This window comes from Metopolophium dirhodum, chromosome 1 (genome assembly GCF_019925205.1).
Source record: "Metopolophium dirhodum isolate CAU chromosome 1, ASM1992520v1, whole genome shotgun sequence".
Lineage (NCBI taxonomy): Eukaryota > Metazoa > Arthropoda > Insecta > Hemiptera > Aphididae > Metopolophium > Metopolophium dirhodum.
Genome location: NC_083560.1, coordinates 111,177,156 through 111,201,450, shown reverse-complemented (window position 1 = coordinate 111,201,450; position 24,295 = coordinate 111,177,156). Strand labels below are relative to the sequence as shown.

Genomic DNA, 24,295 nt, shown 5'->3' with positions numbered 1-24,295 from the left:
TGCAACCTGTAGTGCAGACTACACCTATACACCCTGAACCACGTAGCCCATCATCTCACTGACCCTGCAGACGACCGAGGGGACCACCATACAGCACGGCGAGGGCGGTACGGACGTAAATATACGTTTTAAGACGATTAAAAGACGTAAACAACAACAACAACGGCAACTGTAATAATACGTGTATACATAAACGTCGAGAGTGTAAAATATAAAATTATGCAAGGCGACGCAGATTGTATAATATTATTAAAACGTTTGTGTGCAGAGACAGTTATAAAACTTAATGGAATCCGCGCGACGGCGACCAACGGGCGGGGCGGAGCGGCAATATGAAAAACGAACGCACCGCCGCCGTCGTCGGAGTGAGATTATAATATTATAATATTGTTAAATACGTCTGTACCACGGGGTACAGCTGCGATCCGCGGATGCTGCGGCGGCCAGCAGTTGACGACGTCGAAGGCGCGACGATATTTATTATGGAGAGAAGTATTCTGTGTGTGTGTGTGGTGTGTGTGTGTGTGTGTGTGTGTGTGTGCATCCCATATATACAACTGCAATATCAGTCGTTTATTTAAATTTCTCGCGAGTGTCAGTGTAGCGATTACCATGCGTACTTATATGATATATATATTATATATACTTGGAAGACGAGGTGAAAAATCGTTTACGTGTACCCATACCTATATATATATATATATATATATATATATATATAATACGTTTATAATATATGCGATATGCATAATTAACTATCGAATATTATAATATAAACTATAATGTATTCGTAATCGAGATGCTAGAGACGTTGAGACAGTATATATGTAAATATTATATCCGAAAATTTATTGTCGTGTCTTATCCAACCAAAAACGACAAATTTCCAAAATCTGGCAAGACAAATTCGACGAGACTTGTATAAAAGTATTTGTTATTATACAGATGCAACGAATTGTAAAAATCATATTTATAAGATTCAAATTCTTGGGCTTTTTAAGTTTTATCGAATCCCGGTTTAATAGAAAGTAAGTACATTATTTATACATACAATGGTTGTTGCACAGTCGTCAATAGAGTTTAGAAGTTAAAAATAAGACCGCGGTTTATTTTTTTTCCAAATGTCAACCCTTCAATCTGTAAGTCATTTTTAGAGTTGTGAAAATAAAGTGTCGAATAAGCTTAGAAATAATATTCTATTTAGGTGATACATATAAGGTATTGCAATGGAGTATTGTCAACATTTTTCTGGTCAGGGGGGGGGGGGGGGTGTGAAAAATAGTATTGTATTTAAAAGGTATAATTTGTATTTTTATTAAAAACAAGACGTATATGCCGATATAAGTTGAACGTTGTTTATTACGTCTATTATTTGGTTTCAAAATAAAAGAAAACTTGGAATATTTCAGTACAAAATTACGCTCAGAATAATATGCAAAAGCAGGTGTACGAATTAATAATAATATATATAATGCCGTAGCGTGGTTAGCGAAAAATCCAAGTACCTACCTGGCTACCTATATGGCTATATGGTTATATATTATAGTCTTCTAAATGATCTATAGTACAAACGATAGTTGTTTTTTTTAAGCGCAATCGTTTATTCGGCGATCGGCACGACGAAGATCGAATAAATCTCAATTAAATCGCGGGCGCGCGTGTGTAGTATACAATAATATAATATTTCAAGTATTATTTACGTATGGACATATAATAAATAAATATATATATATTACAGATGCGCGCCGGATACCAATACCTGTATAATAATCACATGTCTAAACGTTACACCGTATACCTATATACACACACGCTAGTCGTAAATTAAAATATACGACTGATTCGACCGCTGTTTTATGGTTTTTGTCCTTATATTCACCGCTGCAATAACATAAAATAATATAAAAATATATGATGCTCGTATCCTAACAATAAAAAAACGGATACAATAAAGACATGATGATGATGATGATGATGATTATGGGACAATTAACGGTGAGCTGAATAATTTTCAGCAAGAAGATTATTTTGCACAAGCAATTTATTGTGGGCGGGGAGGGGGTTACTTATAGGTATACATACCGTTTTTGTGGAAGTACATTATTATAATAATAATACAAATATTATTATTACTATTATCATCATCGTCGCAGTGCGCGCGCACATTATTTATTGTCGAAATTAATATGCGGCTAGTATATTATATAGGTACGCGAGCACAGGAATGGGCAAAACGATAATCGTCTTGCGAGTACAGTTTTGTGTAATTGAACAAATTATGTGTCGTTCGTCTACGGCGGCGGCGGCGTTAATGGCATATTGTGTTTAAATGCAAATTGGCTCCGAAAGAGGAAGTACACGTAAATTTTAAATTAATCTAAACGTTTGAACAATGGATGTGTGTATTCTTGCGCGCGCTGAAAACGAAAATGACTATTATACGGAATACGCGCATCGCCGCGTCGGGGAGGGTGAGGGGTAATAACGAAACCGGATTGGTATTGTGTGTGTGTGTGTGTGTGTGTGGTGTTATCTACTATATTATACTACTACTTTTACTACTACTACTGATATTACTATAAAGTATTGTCGTATATAATTTTTATTGTAAAGCGCACACTCTTCTCTCGCTCACTCTCTCTCTCTCTCTCACTGTCCCACACACACGCACACGCGTATATATTATAATGTACATTCCGCGCCCGTTCTCGGCATAATCGCGCGTTTCCGGCAAGCGCGTCGTCGTTGTTAAGACTTTACCGGCCTAGTGACTACGTTTCGTGATATTGTTACGTCCATATTATATGCATGTACACAGATATTATACGACGGCATAAGGACTACATGACACGTTAATTGTTACCGAAAATATTTGCATATCTTCTTCCGTATTATATTATAACGTGTTATTTATTCCACCCACCGCCGTCCTTCCCCCCGAGGGGCCGACCGGCAGCAGTGGCCGCGATATCACCATTATTTATTTCGACAATAATTACACACACATACACACGAGTATAACAAAGAGACGACCAAAGCCACTATAATAATATTATAATAAACAGCGCGCGCAATAGGTCTGCATTAAAAGCATATACATACCTAATTAAAAAACATAAAAATGATACGCGTTAAATCAATTTACATATTATAATATAAAAAACGCATACATTGTTGATTTAAAACGTAATAAAAACAAATGGCATATACGCGAGTCGTTTAATTTTGGGTATGATATTGTTATAATACTATGCAAAGTCGTTGCCGGCACAAAGGGAACAATCGACGGGAAACGCGTTTACATAACAATATAACATATTATATTATGTACAGTGCAACAGTGGAAATAATATTATTGTATAAATTATTATTATCGATGATTATAATAATATTATGTTACGACACCGATTTACCATCATAAGCTCGCGAAAACTAATTGTATACCTACGTTTTTTTAACAACACACATAATTTGGGTAGATTTAGAAGGTCAAAACGTTGTGGCAGTAGTCAAGTTCTTTCGTTGAGTTCAGACTGCCCCCTCACTTAGAAAGTCCGTTTTTCGAATTTATATTGCTGCAGCAGACACCACGTCGCGATTGAGAAAATAGCGAGTAAATATATTGTGCGAGAAATAATAACGGCACTGGTTCGGTATTTGTTAAGTTTTTCGGGTAAACCGATCGAAATCGTTTTGAGAACGCGACGATTCATCACAGCTGTCAGACATTAAGACGCCCGACCCGCCCAACTCTGCAGAGGTGTATTGGCGCTCACACACACACTTCCTCGTACGATAATATTAAAATATATTAATGTAATTATGTCAGCGGCGCAAATCGATTTCGCACGTCTATATATACAGACCAGTATAAATTACCATTTTCCATCACCATCGGTGATTTACTGACATTCTCGGAAGATATTTTTTTTAAAAAAAACGTTAACGGACTATTAATCACGATTTTTAATTTTGTTTAAAATATATAGGTACTCATGTCAATATTACCATAATAATCATTACAATATAGAACAATTTAAAATAATTTCATATTAATTTATATGTTTTTCATAATATATTTCTTGAATTATTGTAAATACCTAATGGGTACTACTTCTTTTTAATCGTCGAGTTGTAATTGTTTGTTGGCACAAACTCAACAAAGCTCTTGAATAAATAAAAATATAATATAAATTGTTTTATAATAATTATTATTATTACGTAATAGTTTTGAGTGCGACATCATAATTGGATACTACCTACGCCTTGCAGTCGGAATATAGCAATAACAATACAATATATTTATAGACAGATAGATATTATTATGTAGCGATCGTGACGGACCAGTAAACCCGTGTTTTCGTAAATTTCCAGTCCGTTTTTTTTCTTTGTTTTTACACACAGAAAATGTCCGCTAACTATATTAATTAAAATTTGTCACGGTTATTGGAAATCCGCACTACCACGGCGCGCGCGGAGAGAGGCTATACAACAATATAATATTATAATATTACGGCAGCTCGCGGGTTTCTCGAGGGTAGGGCAGAACGAATTTTTATATAATATTATTATTATTGTCACGGGGAAGTATCGTGTTCGATTCGTATAGAAAAAAACAAAAAAAAAAAAAACAAAAAAAAACGCAATCAGTATTAAATATTTGTATTGAGCTGCGAAATAAAATCCAAACGATATTTTTATATTATATATACATAATATTATACTGCCGCGGATTTATATAGCTACGATTATAATAATATCGTACACGGTGATCGCGGTGCAGTCGGCCGACGACGATGGGAATTATTGCGAAGAGAAAGTGCAGCGTAATATTCTCAAATCGTGTAAGTCGCGTATTATATATATTGCAGTGCGTGTGTGCGTGCGCGCGCGTCGGTTTTTGCCCGAACTAATAGTTACGCTAGAAAAGTGCAGTGATCATGATAATCATGACATGTTCGTGTAAGTGTGTGTGTGTGTGTGTGTGTGTGTGTGTGTGTGTGTGTGTATGTAGGTATATACGCGATTCGAATTATAATAACAATTATAAATGGAACGTGTACGAAGGGGCGTTGTTGTTAACAAATCGCGCGCGATGATTGCTTTCGTGATCAACGTTAATAACGGACGAATATTATTAGGTATATTATTTATTTAATAAGTTTCTTTTCCTCTATCTGTCTCTCTCCCTCTCACCCTCTCTCACTCTCTCTCTCTCTCTATATCTCTGTTTTCTTCTTCGGCAAGTTGACTTTACTCCTCGGCATTATATCGGCGGCGGCGGAGGTGGAAGTTTTAAGTGTTTAGATTAGACGCGGCATAATGCGCATACACTTTATCGTAATACATTGTAATCGTCGTGTTATAGCGATAGGACGGGGTGATGGGTGCAGGGAGATGGTGTTTTAAAAAAAAAAATCGGCTAAGTAGGAATCGGTCGATGAGACGTTTACTGCACCGTGTATGTTATTGTACAAATCATTTTACCAAGACTATAGAGAAAAAAATCATCAGAATTTCATAATGGGTACACCTATATTATATAATCAGATGTGTAAATCCTTCGTTTATGAAATTGTATAGGTACCTACGACGGAAAATTAAAAAAATAACAAATTATAGCAATAAACGGGTGGAAAGAAACAAAATGATTACGATTTTGAGTTGTAAAGGTACCACCACCTCCTTTGTCGTTGGGTTCGACTTCGCATATAGAGTCCACAAATCACGAACAACCTCTTGTACCGGCCGTCCCGCAGACCCCAACCGAACTAAAAACGTGTACGATTTTAACTTGGTCGCGATCAAGCATAGCTTATATTATACATCTAAATCAACACGTTATAAAAATAACCACACGTCGCTACATAAATTATTACAATAAATATTATTATACGCGTGTGGGTATTAAAAAAAATTAAAATAATTTTATGTTGGAAACGACTTTTATACACTATACACTATATACATTATAACACGAGCGAGTATAAACGGTTAACAAATTTTTCATCTACACATATGTCTAAATTTATACGCGAAGCGAATATAATAAAATAATAATATAAAGACGCGTAAATCGTCTATATGATTTATAAGTCGTTAAATAATTTAAAAACGAAACGCATTAATAAAAGAAACGAAGCCGCGTATCACACGAGGACAGATTCGCATTACAGAAAATATTCTATCTTTTTCTTGCCGAATTTCGTCTGTAGTGAGTGATCGTTGCGAAGTCGTCGCTTCGTCATAGCGAATTCGTTTAGTTGTACAAGAGTTCCCGTAAATCAGGAGATTATGAAAATATTTATCGTTGGACGATCGATCCATTTTGAGTAATTTAGTGGAGATACCATACCAGTCCCGTCCGATTATATACCAGTTTCCGACCGGACCCGGAGACAACAATGGCTGACCGATCAGGTGCCATTAAAAATGAAAATAAAGTAATTAAAAAATAAATATGTCGTTTTTAAACGAAAACTCGTGTTTTACTTTTTATTACCATACCATAACATCATTATAATATATTGTGACGTATAAACATATTATTATGCTAGTCGATCGGCGCAAGGTCTTCTCGTGGCGGGTACACAATACTCACGACGTTTATGTTATACTTTTATATTATTATTATTATTATTATATTCGTCGATCTCTAAAAGTTATAAAATATATTATTATTATAAGTAGTACCATTATGTGAGGCCGAGATTTTTTTTACATCCCGCATTTATATGACGCGTATGACAATATAATAATATAAAGATTAAGATTTACCATAAAGTATAAATAGTGACAAATAATAATATATATATATTGAAAAAGCCTTATATTAATAAGCCGCGGAACTCGCTTCTCAAAGTCTGACAAAACGGGCGCGATTAAATAATTAAATATAAAAGCATGATAATATAGTTTTTATTGCGATGCGCGACGGTGCGCCAGAAATATTGTATTATATTATTACAATTTGTCGGTCTATAATTATTTATGTAAATAATTATACTCGGGACATGAAATCGGTGGATTCGTAAGTACGTGGTATCGCGTAGTTGTACGGGTGATACCACACTCAATAGTCATAATAATAGTAATAATATAATGTCTTTAACAGCGGTGTGTGTACATAATAATAATATATAACACAAATTATTGATGTATATATTATTATAACGACGAGCTTTCTTCGCGTGGGTCATTGGAACGGGGCACGCGATCGGACGAGTGGGTAAGCGCACAAAAATTAATTAAGTCTCATCGAGTCGTGTGTACAATAGGTAGTTATAACGCGGCGTACATTGCGGGAGACACGAACGCGGAGGCACCTGCAGCACCGCTGCAATAGTTTAAACGCGTAAAACGATAATAATACTAATAGTAATGATAATAATAATAATAATAATATAAAAGCGCCCGCTACGAATTTCTCTTCGTCAAATGAAAATAAATAGTGATTAACTTTTCTGGGCGTGGGAGTGGGATGCGTGCGGCAAGGGAGTGACGGGGGCTGCAGGTATATACGCTGAGCGGTGTGTGTGTGTGTGTGTGTGTGTATATATATATATATTACACGACGAGTGGCGACGAGTGGCAGTAGCTTTTTATTAGCTTTTCCGAGTGTAGAAATGGGATATGTTATTATTGAAACACAGCACCGCGTGCCAGGCGCGAGTAAATCACACGTTCGTATGTATGTATGTATGGATGTATATATATATACACACATACATACCCACAGCAGGGTGGTGCCGCCGTCACGAATAGTGAAAAATGTGTAATAGTGTTATAACTCTCGTTATAACCACGAAACCGTGGCGCGTATTGTTTATCGTATACAGTTGGTGCGCACACCTCACCTACACAACGACAGCAGAGTAACATAAACAATAATAATAATAATAATAATCATAGTAATGATAACGACAATAATATAGATATGTATACAGAATATTATATCGGACGCGGTGTCTAACTCGATATTTACTATAACATACCACGGGATATTATATTTATGTGTGTAGGACGCATTATAGGTGTGCGGTACGCTATATAGTAGTATAATATACAGCCGAGTTGGTATAAAAATAAAACATTACCGTTATTAGCGTTATTATTTTTTAATGATATTGGCCCGCGCAATACGTAATACGTATATATTATTATTATTATATACGCGGTGTACCTATATACGAGACGTGGTCGTGGTAATAAACGAGTTTTCATTAAATATTTTATTTTCAGCGTGAGGGAAAACGTGCCAGAGGTTCGTTTATTAAATTGCACTCGTATATAACATACGTATAATAGGCACGGACGAATATACCGTCAACCCTTAATCGAGTAAATACACTTATATATAGCCACATAGGTAGTATAAATATATATAACACATACATAGATGTATATAGGTGGAATAGTGCTCACAGGCTCGTGAGCGACTAATTGGTTTGGCGTGTGTAGGCGTATCTTCTACACGGTATGTGCAGATTGCGGTTGTGCGGAGTCGCGAGTGCCGTGGGGGTAGAATACGGATTATAGGACTTTCACGGCGACTATTATATTATTATTAGTATCCATCATAACACGAATTATACCTATGCAGCCAGGCCCGGGTAGGCGACATACGCCTAGGGCGGCACTTAAGCAGCACTTTAGTAAGAGGGCGGCATTTTCAAAATACTGATAATATTATATTGTTAGGGGCGGCAAAATTTGATTTTGCCTAGTTCACTATTTTCGCCTGAGCCGGTCCTGTATGTGACGGTGTGACGCGCTCGATTTTGAGAACATTACAATACGATCAATATACGGGATATCTGATATCATAAACGTGTGACGTACGATTATCATAGTTTTAAAGATATATTTAGTTGATAATTTTTATTAATGTACACGCCACCGAAATTATCGCAGTAGCTTAGTTATAACTAATAACGACGTGCAAATCGTGCATTGTATAAGAGTACAAGGAAAATATTATGTGTTCCTATTTTATCGAGGAAAAAGTAATGATATTGTTTAACGTTGTTTAATGTTGCGCGCGTGTAAAAGTAAAACCGCTGCAAACGCCAAACTCCGCTGGCGGCAGAAGTTCAAGGACAAATTAAATGTATGCAATTTTTATGAGACGATAATACCGTAGGTACACAATATTTCCGTACATGATTGATAATGATATCGTAGGCTTACACACGGACTATAATATTATGTAGCTTACAAGTATTATATAAATAATATAAGATTACAGACCAGAATAGATTGGGTTATTTTGAATTTATTTTACAAATAAATTATATTATAATTAAATTTTTTCATACGCCAAGTAATAAAACTCCTAAAGTTTTTAAATATTTTCATCCTTTGGACACTAGTAGAATGATACTATTATAATGGCTAATGCCATCGATCAAAATGTATAGTGCACTTCCGTGGAAATTGAGCCATTTGGTTCTGAAAGTTCCACCTCGATAATTTTAAGCTATATTAAATTCCGAAAACTGTATACATTAAGCTCATAATGGTTCCTGAAACTTCCCAAGTATAATAATACACGATAATATATACAATAAACTACGAAAGTACTGAAAATGTTGTGGCATCATGTCTCTATTTGTATATAATATTATATTTTGTACAAAATGCCAAAATTCAATTTGACAATTTACTTTTGAACGAGTTTTGTTTTTTTTTCAAGTCAATAACGTTGAGAGGAACCGCGCGTTATTATATGTATACCTCATAATTCGTTTAATTTCGATATAAATAATACAAATATATTAGGTATACAGTATACACATAGGAAATCAGACATCTGGAATGAAGAGAAAAAAGAAACGCTACGTTTAATAGGCAATGGTGACAGCGGCTTTTCGCGACAATTGACAACAGACGATCGCGCGTTTCACAATAATTTGCCGTTACAATGGGTTCGAGAACTAAAGAAAGAAGGAAAGACGAAAAACTCAGAGGTGGCGGCGGCGGCGGCGTTTAAAGAGATTTCGTCATCGATATTATATTTATTTTCTATCGCAACGTTTGCGCGCTGTAGGGAACGCGCGATTTTTATCCATAATAAATATTCTATTTTTGTGTTATTTACGATACGAATTACGGGGGACGGGAGGAGGCGATTAAATTGGCATTACAATTTAATATTCAGTGTACGTATAACGACGACGACTCTGACAGACGGAGAGAAAATGCGCTCGCAGTGTAATACATTATAATATTATTATTATCAAGCGACTGCCATCGTCTCCGAGGCGGCGGCGCGTCTCCTCCCCATCGATAAATGTCATTTTACATCATCAGCCTCGCGGCAGCGTGTAGGAACGGTTTCACAAAATCGTCGTCTCCCCTTTCCCTCCCTCCCCCCCCCCCGCACACTCACACTGCGTCTCATTCTTTCTTTCTTATTTCCTTCCTTTATTTTCCCTTTCCCCCCGCGTGGATAATATATATACGTATAATTTTCGAGTCCATTAAGCAAAACGAGGCTCATGCAAATTCGACGCCATCCATCCCTCCCCCACCCACCCTCCCACCCCTCAACATCACCGCTGTCTTGCATAAGCCACTCGTGTACCCTAATATACGCGCGCGCGCAAAAGCTGTTTATTATTGTTGTACGCCATCATCATAATATTCGTCGTGTGTTATTTTATATTATTATTATTTACTTTCGTAATAGGTATGTATATACAGAGTGATTTAAAAGTGTACGAGTCAAACACGGTGGGTCCGTTGTTGTACACAGATAGTTTTTTTTACCTACATTTATTATTGACCACGGAAATAGTCTACTACGCCAACATGTGCAAATGACGTGATTTTAGATGGTTCGAGAAAAAAAAACCAAACATCCGAACAACGGTTTTAAATAAATAATATTATGTGCGTCAGTATACTCAGTTGTAGTGTTATCTTTAACCATTATTATTATTATTATACATTATCTATAGGTATTTTATATTTAAAATAGTTTTATTATTTAAGTGATTTAACGTAGGTAGTCAGGATATCAATGTCGGGGTGGAGTTATGAAACAAGTCAGAAAAGAAAAGCGCAAAATCGTTCAGATTACAAAAAAAAACGTAATATACAAAATAATTTTGCCTGCGATATGATTTTTAGAACGTGAAGTAGGTACTTGTAGAGACTGGTAGAAAGGGTCTAAGCCGAGACAATAATGTTATAATATATTACATCGTATTCGTATATACCTATAAGTATCGGGAGAGGCGTGAATTATACATTATATTATACACATTTTTTCTCGAAAAGGCACGCCGACAAACGAGGTCGACGGGGTACACAGCAGATATGTCGTGTGCGCGGTTTTCTCGCCATTATAATATTATTTATTTATTATTATTATTCGAATAATAGACACGTCGTGTAGGTACGTTTGTAAAATGTGCGTATTGTCGTCGCAACACAGCAATAGCAGTGCGGGGCGGCGGGCATTGTCGTGTTTGCGGTGCGATCGGCGGCAATCGGTGAAACGTTTTTCGATATTATAATACATAACAATATAACATGCAGCAGGTAATATACACACTTATACACTACTACTCGATTCCGATGAGATATAATTCTATTAGGGTTCTAAATGCTGGTGATATATCAAATGCCGTGGGCGTGAAAACTAGAGCAAAAAATGCTGTTAATAATACGACCGATCAGTATCATGGACCACGATTAAAGATATACAGGTTGCACATCGCCCTATAATAGGTAGACGGTTTTCAGATTGATTTACAAAGTCACTGCATTAAACAGCTGAAAAAATGAACTACTAGCGCTAGATGTCAACACTCGACAATGAGTGTCGACATTTAGAACTAATTTTACACCTGTATATATCTATAATCGGTTCATTGTAATACTGCCGCTTGGAACGCTACTGGTTATAATTTTTGATAGTCTTATCAGATGCCGATGGCAACCAGTAGGTATATCTTTAATCGTGATATGGACCAGAATCTTCAAAATCTCAACAGTTCAACTGTTCACTATAATATCAGCTATCATTTTACAAGGTGCAGCACGTTTACGGAAATTAATTATATAATCGACTTCTGCAGGACTTAAAATTTCTCATACAATGTATCTTTTAATTATCTTCTTAGATATTTGTATCATGAATCCATGGGATTACCGAAATGAAAACAATTTATATTTCATAATTTTGTTGGGCATTTAAAGTAATATTTAATTTTTTTTAATATCTTACAAATTCAAAGACACAACCAAAACGCCAACCTATCTTATTACCACAAGAGGAAGTTATACCTAATAATAACAACGCTGCACGCTTGTGTATCGATCTCGTCACATATTATTATTATTATTGTAATGCGCGTACCATCATTGTTCTCGTAAAATAAAACATGTGTATTACTCGTTAATCAATGTGTGGTTTTTTTATACATATATAAAATAAATTCTATATCGACCCCTACCTATAAACATATATATCTATATCGACACACACACGCACACAAATACATATTGTATATATATATATATATATGTATACGATAAATTATTGAGAAGTTACGTAGAAATAAAACGAATAAATATAGCAACGGCAATGGGGAGCCAGTTTTTTTTTCATTTTCCGTTTCAATTACACATAATTGGATTGGCCGATGGCATTGTGAGCATAAATACACAGAGTACCTATATTATGTTATGTATATATAAATATATATACTTATAAAGGCATCTATAACTACTATTTGATAAATTAATTAATTGCATGGCAAGTACGTTTTATAAGTATCACGTATGTGCCTTCATCTAGAAATTAAATTTAACGAAAACAAAGATCTAAACAGACGATGATTTGCGCGACGGATCGCTGAAACATTTGGTACAAATTAATGCATGGTACACGAAATTCAATCGTCGTCCTCAGAAACGATAGAAGAATTTTTAATGTGGGCGAGTACAAGTGTTTTAATAATTATTGCCTGGAGGACGGTATTACAGTATACGCTTTGACAATATAAAACGTAAAATTTAATATATTTTATCTTCGTCAACAGCAACAGCAGCAGCAGCAAGTGAAACGACTATAAACCGATTCGCTATAGCTGCCTAAACGCGGGTGATGCGCGATAATTGATTTCTTTTTCAACCTAGTCTAAATACTGCAGTCTGCAACACCCCAATATAATATTTATGAAATTTGAATGTAATGTTACATATAATGTTTTTCCATTTCAATTACACATCAACCCAACACCACGTTGACACTACATATACTATTTTACATATTTACTATTATACCTACTAAAATACCTGGTCTGGAAGGGGTTTTCACTAGGTTTCGCGGCATTAAGAGAGAATTCCAAGTTAAAGATGTGATAAACGATTGAAGACCGCTTAGTACCATTCGTATAAACACATAAGCACTATACTTATATAAGTACTCAGACTTAAAACGATATTGTTAGGTATGATGGGTAAATCGGCGATGGTTAGTTGTTCTTAACTATCTACATATAAAGCACGTTACATAATATAACATATATATAATATCACGTCTATACAAAGGTGGTCCACAGATACTTAAAAATGAGATTTAGTTGAAATGTAACACACGTCGTCACCGTTCCCTCGCTAGCCGTGCCATCGTTTATATATACTATATTTATATATATAAAATATATTTGTACGGCTATATCGCGGTGATAGGACGACGGCGAAGAACGTGAATATAAATTAAATTTTTTCGCGCGGCATAATAATATGTAATAGGTATATAATACTAATATATAAATAATAATAATATCATCGTTGCTAATTAATTACCGTTAACACAGCAGATACCCCTTTGCACCAGTAGAGGACTATACAGCGGTCAATAAGAGAAATGTAAAAATACTGTCATCAATGATTAGGAATTTTTTTTCCGGATACATATCCGGGCGTTTATTCCTATACATATACTTTTGGATCGTCTTTGGTGATCTCGTGGAGGATTTAGGAAGAGTACTGCCACGTCGTATATACATCGAGAGGAGTGTAATCGATTCCCGCCGACGTAGACGAAATCCGTGCGTGACCGGTATACGTACACGGACGCGTTTTTCTGTCGTCTCCGTTGTTAAACAAACCATAGGTACGCGCCGCGCGGTAGGCCGATCGACGACTAGCAGACACTAGTACGAGTAGTAATAGTAATAATAGTAATAGTCGTAGTAAAATATAAAAAATATATTATATATATATATATACCGATATAAAATATACACAAGAATAATAATAATAATAATAATATTACAGTGCCGCCGCCGAGTAGTATAGTACGATATACCTGTTATATGGGTAATGTCTTTCGGTGGCGACGGCGGCGGCGGCAACGCGTAATATAATTTTTTTCTTAAAGACCGTTTTTTCCTCCTTTTCCTTTTTCCGGTGTGCGCGCGTTTTAATTCCAATAAGCGTCCTAGAGGAGGAAAAAAAAACTCCCACGATTCTTTTATGAATGAAACGACGACGCGCGCGAGGAAACAACGCGCTACGGCGGTCGATACCTATATATATATATATATATATTAAAATAATATATACCTATACACATGACGATTTATACCCATAGTTATTATAATATAAAATGTATATTATCGGAAAAAAATTAAGCGTCTCCCTCCCCACCACTGCAGCGCATTTCAAGAGGGCAATGTGAGAATCGGTTTTCCACCGATGAGCCGTTTTACTCGGTTTCACGACGCGCAATGCACACGCGCGTCATAGGTACATTATATATATATAGGTACCAATACCTATTATAATAGTGCTGCTGCTGTTGCTGGTGGCGTCGACGTTTCATGAATGAAAACCGTCAAGTCATCATCACGCTAAACATTTATAACTTGTACACATATAATATACCTATATATACATATACGTGTGTAACGAACACACACGTATATATATCTTTTTTTCGTTCTATTGTTGTGATCGGTCTTGGGCAAAAAAAAATTTTTGTCGTTTATTTTGTTTTACGGAAACACCGGAAACGTGGAAAATTATCCCACTCAACATAAAATACACTTGCACACACACGCACGTCCGAAAACGAAATAACGCTATTTGCATCAATGCATTTCGATTTTTAAACACTTATTCTTATAGTTCTTTCAATAAAATCGTGTCCATAAACTGTTAAAATAATACACACACACACACACACACACACACATGCACACGCACAGACACTAACGCACACGACCATGTGAAAACAAAACACAATGTCGGTGGATCGAATTTTACGTGTATTATTATATAAAACTGGTATTAAAATTTAAAAAATATCGCGGTGGGAATTCTTCTGTCGCTACTATTTATATGTACTATTGTTGTCTCCAGTCGTCGCCGAAATTGATTGATTTATGAATATTATTATAATTCCACAAATTCCCGGGTCTGCTCATGGTGGACATGTAAATTTATGTCACAGTTGCCCCGTCCGTAACAATCGAATCGATTTTTTTCTCTTTGTACACATACGCAATCATTATAATACTATTATACAATTTTATCAGTTCGGTCGGTTTGTTCAGCTGTGCGCATGTATAATATAATAATAATAATATGTAAGAGTGTCTCGAGGCGTATTACAGGTATATATAGTAATATAGAATAATAATAAAATACACATCAAATGCTTACATATTATTATTATTATGATTATTATTATTATGTGGGTACATTGGAATACTAAACCAGAAACACGACCAAGCAAAACAAAAACTGGGATAAATCATTAGCCAATTAACTAAATAATATAGATGATAGAGGCTATACGTTTATATGTGTCATTTTCGGACGTCAGGCGCGTAAGTTCGGTACTAAACAGGCAAACGGCAGTGGTGTGTGCGGTGAGGTTAGTACCTACCAGAGAAGAAGACGTGTTATAAATGTTCGAACGTATATGACATGCAGCAGTAGCAATATATATGATATAACATATATATAATACAAAGTCAGTGTATATATAGTTTTGTAATAAAGACCGATAGCCATCCCTCTCCTTCTGCAGGTCCACTATATAATATGTATGTGTGTGTGTGTGTGTGTGTGTATGCGAATATACACATATAGTGACCGGTCGCGCGTTATCCATAAAAGTCCGCAAAAAAACGAGCCCGGTGGGAAAACTCGCCCCTATCATATATATATATATATATATATATGCTGCACACCATTTCGGAGGAGACAGACGGAGAGAGAAATATAGAGAGAAAAAGATATCGGCATCCACGGCAGCAGCCCCGTAGACCATATACTAACTTCATGTGCCGGAACACAGTGAAATCAGAATAATATACACGGGGTACGCACACACTGGCAAACCCGCACGGACTTACTCGGGTTTGTGCGTGTGTGGGTGTGGGTGAGCGCGCGTGCGGGCGGCGAACGGAATAAAGTCATCGTCGCGGCGACGGAGGCACTGCCTGCACCGCACATGCCCTTGGGACGAATAACACAAATAGGACCTATACACACCATATACTCTCTTATACGCGGGTGTAATAGCAGTAACAACAGGGCAGTAGTGGTAGTTGTAGTATAGTTTTCATGGATTTACTCAACGAGTCCGAGTCGTAATTTTCGTCCGTCCCCTCCCCGCCGCCGTACACTTGCACGCAAACATACACACATATACATATCAAGAGCGATGAATTTATATATATATATATATATATGCGTGTGTGTGTATGTTATGTTATGTTATGTTATGAGATTTGTATGGCGTGTTGTGGTCACAACGAATTTTATTATTATAACTCCAAACCTCGCTCCGGTTTATTATTATGTGTCATCGCTGGACGCATCAGAAAGAGTGTAAATAACACATAAAACAAAAACCGAAAACGGTTTTTCACATATACACGCCCCGACGTATAATAAAAATGTATATGCTCGGGACGAGTATGTGCCGCGATAGTGTCTTTTATATTCAAAACCATTTCCCCGTGTACAATAATATTATATTGTGTGCATATATATATCGGTTTGTTCAGAAACAACTATAAAATTATATTTTTCATGATAATTATTTATTTTTAAATGTCTCGTTTGATAAGGATTTAATCCTAAAAAATGAACTTTGTCTTAAATACTAAGTTTCGAGCAAACAAATTTCTAGCCGTAATTGATTAATAATAAGTCTTTTTAAGAAAATAATTTTTTATTAAGACGTGAGTTAATTTTAACAACGGCATAACTTTTGGAACATTTTATCGTTTTCGATTTTGATGTAACTGAATTATAATGAATTAACAATGCATATAGTTGTACAGGGTAAAATACTAAAATATAATGGAAAACAAAAAACTTTCTAACGCAATTTTTGGGACACGAAAACAATTCATTTATATTATTTATATATAAGTGAATAAAGTTATTCCGTCAGATTGAAGTTCAGAATATAAAATGTGTGGAATTTATCATGAATTAATAAAGTTTTACAAGATAGCAAATTAATTTATACATCTGAAGTAATTTTTACTGGAGTATTTTACAAAAGTTAATAGTCAAAAATGTAATATCAGTAATATTACCAAAACATAATCATTCATAAATTATAATATAGAAATTAATTGAATTACAATAACCATAACTGCGCATTGTACAAAAAACATTGGAACAAATATTTCTCTAAAAATAAGTATTTATTATTTCATTATGTTTTAGTTTTGAAATTTAATTTTTTGAGTTTTATTTATTTTATTTACCCTATGTAGGGTATTTATACAGAAATTGTTTGAAAATAATGTTTTAAATATTTATTCAAAATATTAAATGTATTACTTGTCTTAATTGTCTAAATTCAGGTTGATAATTCAAACATAACATTTAATCACTTTCCATACGATACAGATACACCTTAGCAATACAATGTCAATATAACCCACGGCAATTTAATTGTATTGCCAGCAACTATTGTAACCACCAGTTTTGATTCAAAGATTAAAATAGTACACGCGAATGACAATGTTTGAGGGGATAATAAGTTTATTATCTTGTCAAGTTTTACAAGATATAGCTATATTAGAGATAGTTTTGTATAATATCTATTACCTATCACAATAAAATTATAAAATCGATAATTATTCCGACTGTGCGGTAGATATTATTAATACGCTGTAGGTAAATATTATGAATTGTAATGTGATATAATAATATGTTCTTAAGTTTCTGTAACAGAAAATTGAAAAGACTACGTACCTACACGAGTGAACATTTCAACGAGTGTTCAAAATAATTGTTTAGATATCATTATATTATAGAAATGTAAAGGTACTTTTAGGATCGTTTAAGTGATAATTGCATTGATATTTCCTACGGTTATCTAAAAATATATTTTATAAACTGTCGGGTTATCGCGGTGGCGGCGGCGGCGGCGGCGATGACGGAGACTCAAAACGAAAAGGTATCTATACCTGAAATAATCACACGAGTGATTGACGCGTACCAAAAAGTTTGGCACGCGCGTCGGGCAATAAAATCCGTACGCGGTGGTGTGTGTGCGTGTGCCCCTAACGCACCCCATAGTAGCCCCCCCACCCCCCCGAAGACGACTTGACAGACAACTGTCATACAATATTGGATATTATACTATTATGATGAACAGGTACTAAGTTCTATTATTTATAGGTAGGTACTTACCGTCGTCGAATCGACGCGTGGACGTAGCTACGTGATGCCCGTTGACAACGACAGCCGCGCCTGGTTCTCCGTGAGAGATGCCGCTGGTGCACTCTTCCTCAGACCCGTCCTCGAGGACCTTGACCGGTCTGGACTGCTTTCTGCGGGACATGCGGACGACGGTGATGGAGCTCTTCTGCGGATACGAGAATAAGCGACGCGATGACGGTCGGCGCGGATTTACGTTTATCGTGTGTATTGCGATTATGACGGTTATTGATAATTACGCGGAACAAGTGTCTCGAGTTTCGGTGGCGATGCTGCTACTGCTTGGCCTTGTGCAAAACCAAAAATGATGGCGAAAAACAGAAGTGCCGCTGTTACTTCACGCGGACACTACGAACCAAACGCGGCGGCATCATCGGACTCGTCGCCGCCGCGGAAACCCATCTCTCGTCGAGGTAGGGCGGCACCTGCACTGCCGGGCGCCGGTCGACTTTCGTCGATACTATTGGCGGTGCCGTTATAGTTCGTACGCGGTAGACACAAAAACAAAAAATAATTATAACGAAAAAAAAAAACTGGCGAATATTATTTAAATATCAATAATTTGAAAAAAAAAAAAATAATGTAAGACGCGAGAAAACGTTAAAATCACCTGCTACCACTCGAACGACGAAATTACAATATTATCTGCGGTGGTCCGTTGTAGCAAAACGGTAATGATGAAAATTATAATAATATAAATAAAATAATGATAACGATAATAATAATAATTACAAGTAATGTACGTAATAATTAAAAAAATAATTGAAAAAAAAAATAATGTACCACTGTTGTATTACGTTGTTTAAAAATAAAAACGAATTGCACGCGCGCGCGAGACGAACACGACGACTCGTTCGGCAGCGGAGTGGCGAGTGAGACGACGGTACGGTTTGCCGGGACGCCCGTGTTCGCGGCGCGTCGTCGTTGTCGTGTGTGTGCGTTCGGCTCGGGCCGCCGCCGCCGACGTCGGGCGCGAGAGAGCGTGTGCTGCGCGTGCGTGCGGACAGCGCGGTGGGGGGACGGACGGGCTGGCGGTCTGGCAGGCGGCGTGTAGAAGACGGGCGCTAGGCGAGAGAGATGGATCGCGGCCGACCGACCGGTAAGCACGCCCGAACGAGACTGACGGACGGGGGACGTCGCGGCGGCGGCCGTGGCGGTGGCGGTGGTGACGCGCGCGCCTTTTCCTCGCCGCCACGGTGTCCGCCGAGGCAACAGCAGCGGCGGCGGAGGGCCGGGTTAGTGGGGGTCGTGGCCGGCCGGTGGGCGTGCTCGTCGTCCCGTCCAATGGATGACGAACCCCGCCGCCGCCGACGACGACGACGACGACGGCGCGGCGACGGTGGCCGCCGTGGCGACGGTAACGCCGCCGCGCCGCCGCGGAAAATGAAAGAAAATATTAATTTCCGGACGCCGCGTGCCGCCACCGATGCCACCTCTATTATTATAAAGATCGTCGTCTTTATACTCGCGCGCGTGACTCCCTCAACGAATTAATATAATTGCCATCCGACTGTAGTAATAGGTATCTAAAATTAAAATTAAATTATAAAATTATCGTATAAGAGTAGGTACATTATACTTGCAATTTGGTCTGCGCTGTGAGACGATGTGTAAATGTGTAATGTCAAGGTACCTACATAACGCGCATTTTTTTTTAGTATTTTAGTTTTAGTTCGAACATCATGTATACGGTGTGCAACCATCTACAAAATGTAATTGTTTTGTCATTTCGATTAACCGTAGGTATGCTTGCAGATACATCATGTTCGTGCGTTTTGATTGATGATACTCGATTTGTTGCAACATATTTACTTCCACCGCGTCGTTATTTAAAAACTAACCATTTGGTTCAACATATATTTATAATGTGATAACGCATAAAACACATTTCCGAATTTCTACTGAACACCTATATAGATATAGGTATTTAAATATCTTATCATGGTAAATCACTCGTAAATCTAAAAAAAAATACGGAAGATCACGCTCATTGCAATGATGAAAAATATCTAATATATTTCTACAAACTTATATTCGACTGACTTACAGGTTCTTTATAATGTATAGCTAATATTTAAGTATGAAGCCGTTATATTTTAAAGTGTTCCCGTATATTTCGTATAAAATATATATTCACTAATGTAGGTACAACTATATATAATATGGTATATAGGTGCAGCTGAAACGACATCACTGTATAGCTAGTATATAGAATATAACTACCTATCATAAATGTATATAAATTATTATAAATTGTTTTATATATTATAATTATAGTTTTATACGTAAGTAGGTATACTGCTTAGATATACCTAGAGGTGGATACAAAATTAATTTAAAGTCCGAAAAACAAACTAATTTAAAACAATTGTATATATACCTAGGTATTGAAAATTACAATTATGTATATTGTAAGTCGGTGGCTCGACACGAAATACGTAGTTTTTACCAATCAAAGTTCAAACAATAATATTGATGCGGAAAGTATTATTTTATATTAAAAATGCAAAACCAACACGACGCGATGATGTATTGTAGTTCACTGTTATATCATTTTATTTCTTGTTTTAATATACCACAGCCCACAATAATTGTTGTATTATTATGCATTATGCGCATAATAGAATATAATAATTAATAGAATTGTTAAAATTTGATTTTGATATTGTTGAATATAATTATCTATATCAATTCATAAATCAGAATTCATTAATATATATTTTCACCAGGCGCATCTATAAATGTTACATATTACAATATTCAGTTATACAGTGCATGCGTAAATCACCCCCTCCCGGTCATCTCCAATTTGTTTTTGTTCATTCGATATCGAACTATTTTTACTTTATATTATAACGTAATAATAGGTGTACTATATAGGTATATATTATTATATACTATTTGTATATTTCTTAAAAAGTATATACTCATACAATAACCAGCAGCTTAACAACCCAGTAAATATCGATTTTAATTATTTTTGACTTTATAAAACATATTACATAAATCTATAGTTATATACCCTAGGCCTTTACATGGAATAGTATAATATATCGATTATAGTTAGTGCGTATAATCAGTTTAAAATACATGTATATAAATTTATACTCTGTATAATAACACAACCCTATATGATTATTATGACATATCGTAATATGCTATATATGCATATACTAATAACGACTAACGAGTATACCTATATGTAAGTACCTTCTATGTACTAACTAGGTATACATTAATACATTATATAATAATGTATGCACTATACGGTATACGGTACAGTATTATTATACAACTCTGGTGTAAAGTTAAACCTATTATTTATGAAACTAATTTCATTTTAATTTGTCTGTATAATATATTTTATATATATAAGCAAACATTCTATAATATACGTACAATTATTTATAAAATAATTATCTTGCAAATTGCCGTACAGGTACCTATACTGCATAATATAACATAGATAGATATGTATATGATATAATATATTATAACCAAAGCGCTCTAGCAATTGGTGGGGTTATGGAATTTGTAATTCCACTACAGTCTACAGCGATACTCAATTGAAAAAGTCCTAACACTGCAGCGCAGCAAAACACCACATATACATGTAAGTATATGTAGGCAGTTGAGTGGGTATATATGGGAAAACAAAAGGTACCTGTATATAATTATAACGAAGGGCCTATTTATAAATGACGCAAATTCCAATACCGACCATAATATATAATATATATATATATATATATAGTCATTATACGGCTTATATGTTTATAAATTTAATAATACCTACACAATAATATGTAGGTACTCGTGTATTCAATTTTAACTATATACTATATAATATTATATATGTGTAGATATAATGTTTATAATATATATTATATAATATGTACTGTATAATATTATATAGTCGCTACAAAACTATTTAATGATATATATGCAAGTGCATATAATGTGGATGCACGCGCGCGGTATTATAATTTATATGCATATGTGCATGATACACGCTGCGGCACACGTACAATATATAGGTTAACCTTTGCAATATATTATGTTCAAAAGTGCAAAAATTATTATTTACGCATTTTATATACTCACCTGTGTACCTATACATTATAATTGTACCTGCAGTGGAATAATATATATTAGGTACCCTGTTAGGCATTCGATTTTTAAATCTGTTATTATTTATAATATCTTAGCACTATATTATACTGTCTGTGTACTCGATATAGTATTTTTTTTTTTTTTTTTTTATTTACATAAGCCGCAACAGCAAAGGTTATTGGCATTAAAACATTAATATTTTTTAACAAAAAGAAACATTAATAGTGATATGTACAGAGCAATAGAATATGAAAATAACAATAGATAGATACAAAGATAAATAGAAAAATGAGTACATAATAATGAACAGTATGTTTGAGAAATATCTAGGTTATATTAATCGATATAGTATATACCATGACTTAAGTATATACCTACATAAATCTAATTTGTTAATCATCGCGAACAATTTAACATTTTTATATATAAGTACATATTATATATGACAAAAAAAATATATAACCGTAAAATGCACAATATGTGGAGACAAACATTATAAATTAAAAAAAATTTAACGATTTAACGGAAATTAAGAATTTAAACGGATGAAATAACATATATGAATGCATATGAACTTAGTTGGCTATATTTATAGTTGAAAACCTATTTTGCGTAAAATTATCGTTTTTCCTTAATTTTTGTTTTGTTTTTCCCTGCGATTATGAATTTTGAATTTTAAATATGGACTGCACTAGCTGGATTCACTTTCCCATCGAACAAGATACTGTTGAAAAAAATCGAAGCAGTGTTGATGCCCCAAACAGTGATGACAGACACAAAAAGAAAAAACACACATCATCATTGTAAAATCAATACATTCATCGCTCCGCTCTGAATCTAAAATTGTTATTTAAAAATCTAAGATACATAATTTATAGAGTTTTTTGAATGATGTACCTAAATCTGTTAAAAGTCGAACTGCAATATATTATATAAATATATACTACAAATAGTTTTGTATCTGTTAAAGTTATACAAAGTAAGAAGCGGGTAAAGCCGTGTTTCTAGACAGTGAATATTATATATTACTATAGTAATTGAGAACAAACGCATTGAAACACCCTGTATAGTGTTTCATTTGTTTAGAAAAGTTGAACACCAGCACATTGAACATTTTGTTATTTAAAGACTTTTGTAACATTTGCACATGTCGTATGTATATATGTATATACTATATATATATATAGGTATTTTTAACGGTTTTTAGTTGAATTTTCAGATCAGCAACAAGTTTAATTGTTTTTACGTTACGTTTATGTCGAAATGTAAAATCACAAAATCATAACTTTTGAACTGTCCAATTATATAATATTATATGTATATATACCTACTTTAAGACCAATTATTGTTATTCATAGGTTTTGAGTGGTGCGTATATAAAGTAGGTAGGTATTATACCTACCACAAGAATTTCAATTTAGGGGATAACTCGATTTTATACAGTTTAATAGTCTTAGTTGACGTATTT

General features: G+C 35.2%; 1 protein-coding gene across 2 annotated transcripts in view; it reads right to left on the bottom strand.

Moving 5' to 3' along the window:
* Positions 1–19,818, bottom strand: part of LOC132934179 (homeotic protein spalt-major) — an 80,510-nt gene extending 60,692 nt beyond the window's left edge. For both annotated transcript variants that reach the window (XM_061000457.1, XM_061000458.1), the window contains exon 1: positions 18,688–19,818. In XM_061000457.1, coding sequence (XP_060856440.1) covers positions 18,688–18,838 — 151 coding nt within the window. In that variant the 5' untranslated portion in view covers positions 18,839–19,818. The remainder of the gene's footprint in view (positions 1–18,687) is intronic.
* Positions 19,819–24,295: the final 4,477 nt, after the last annotated feature.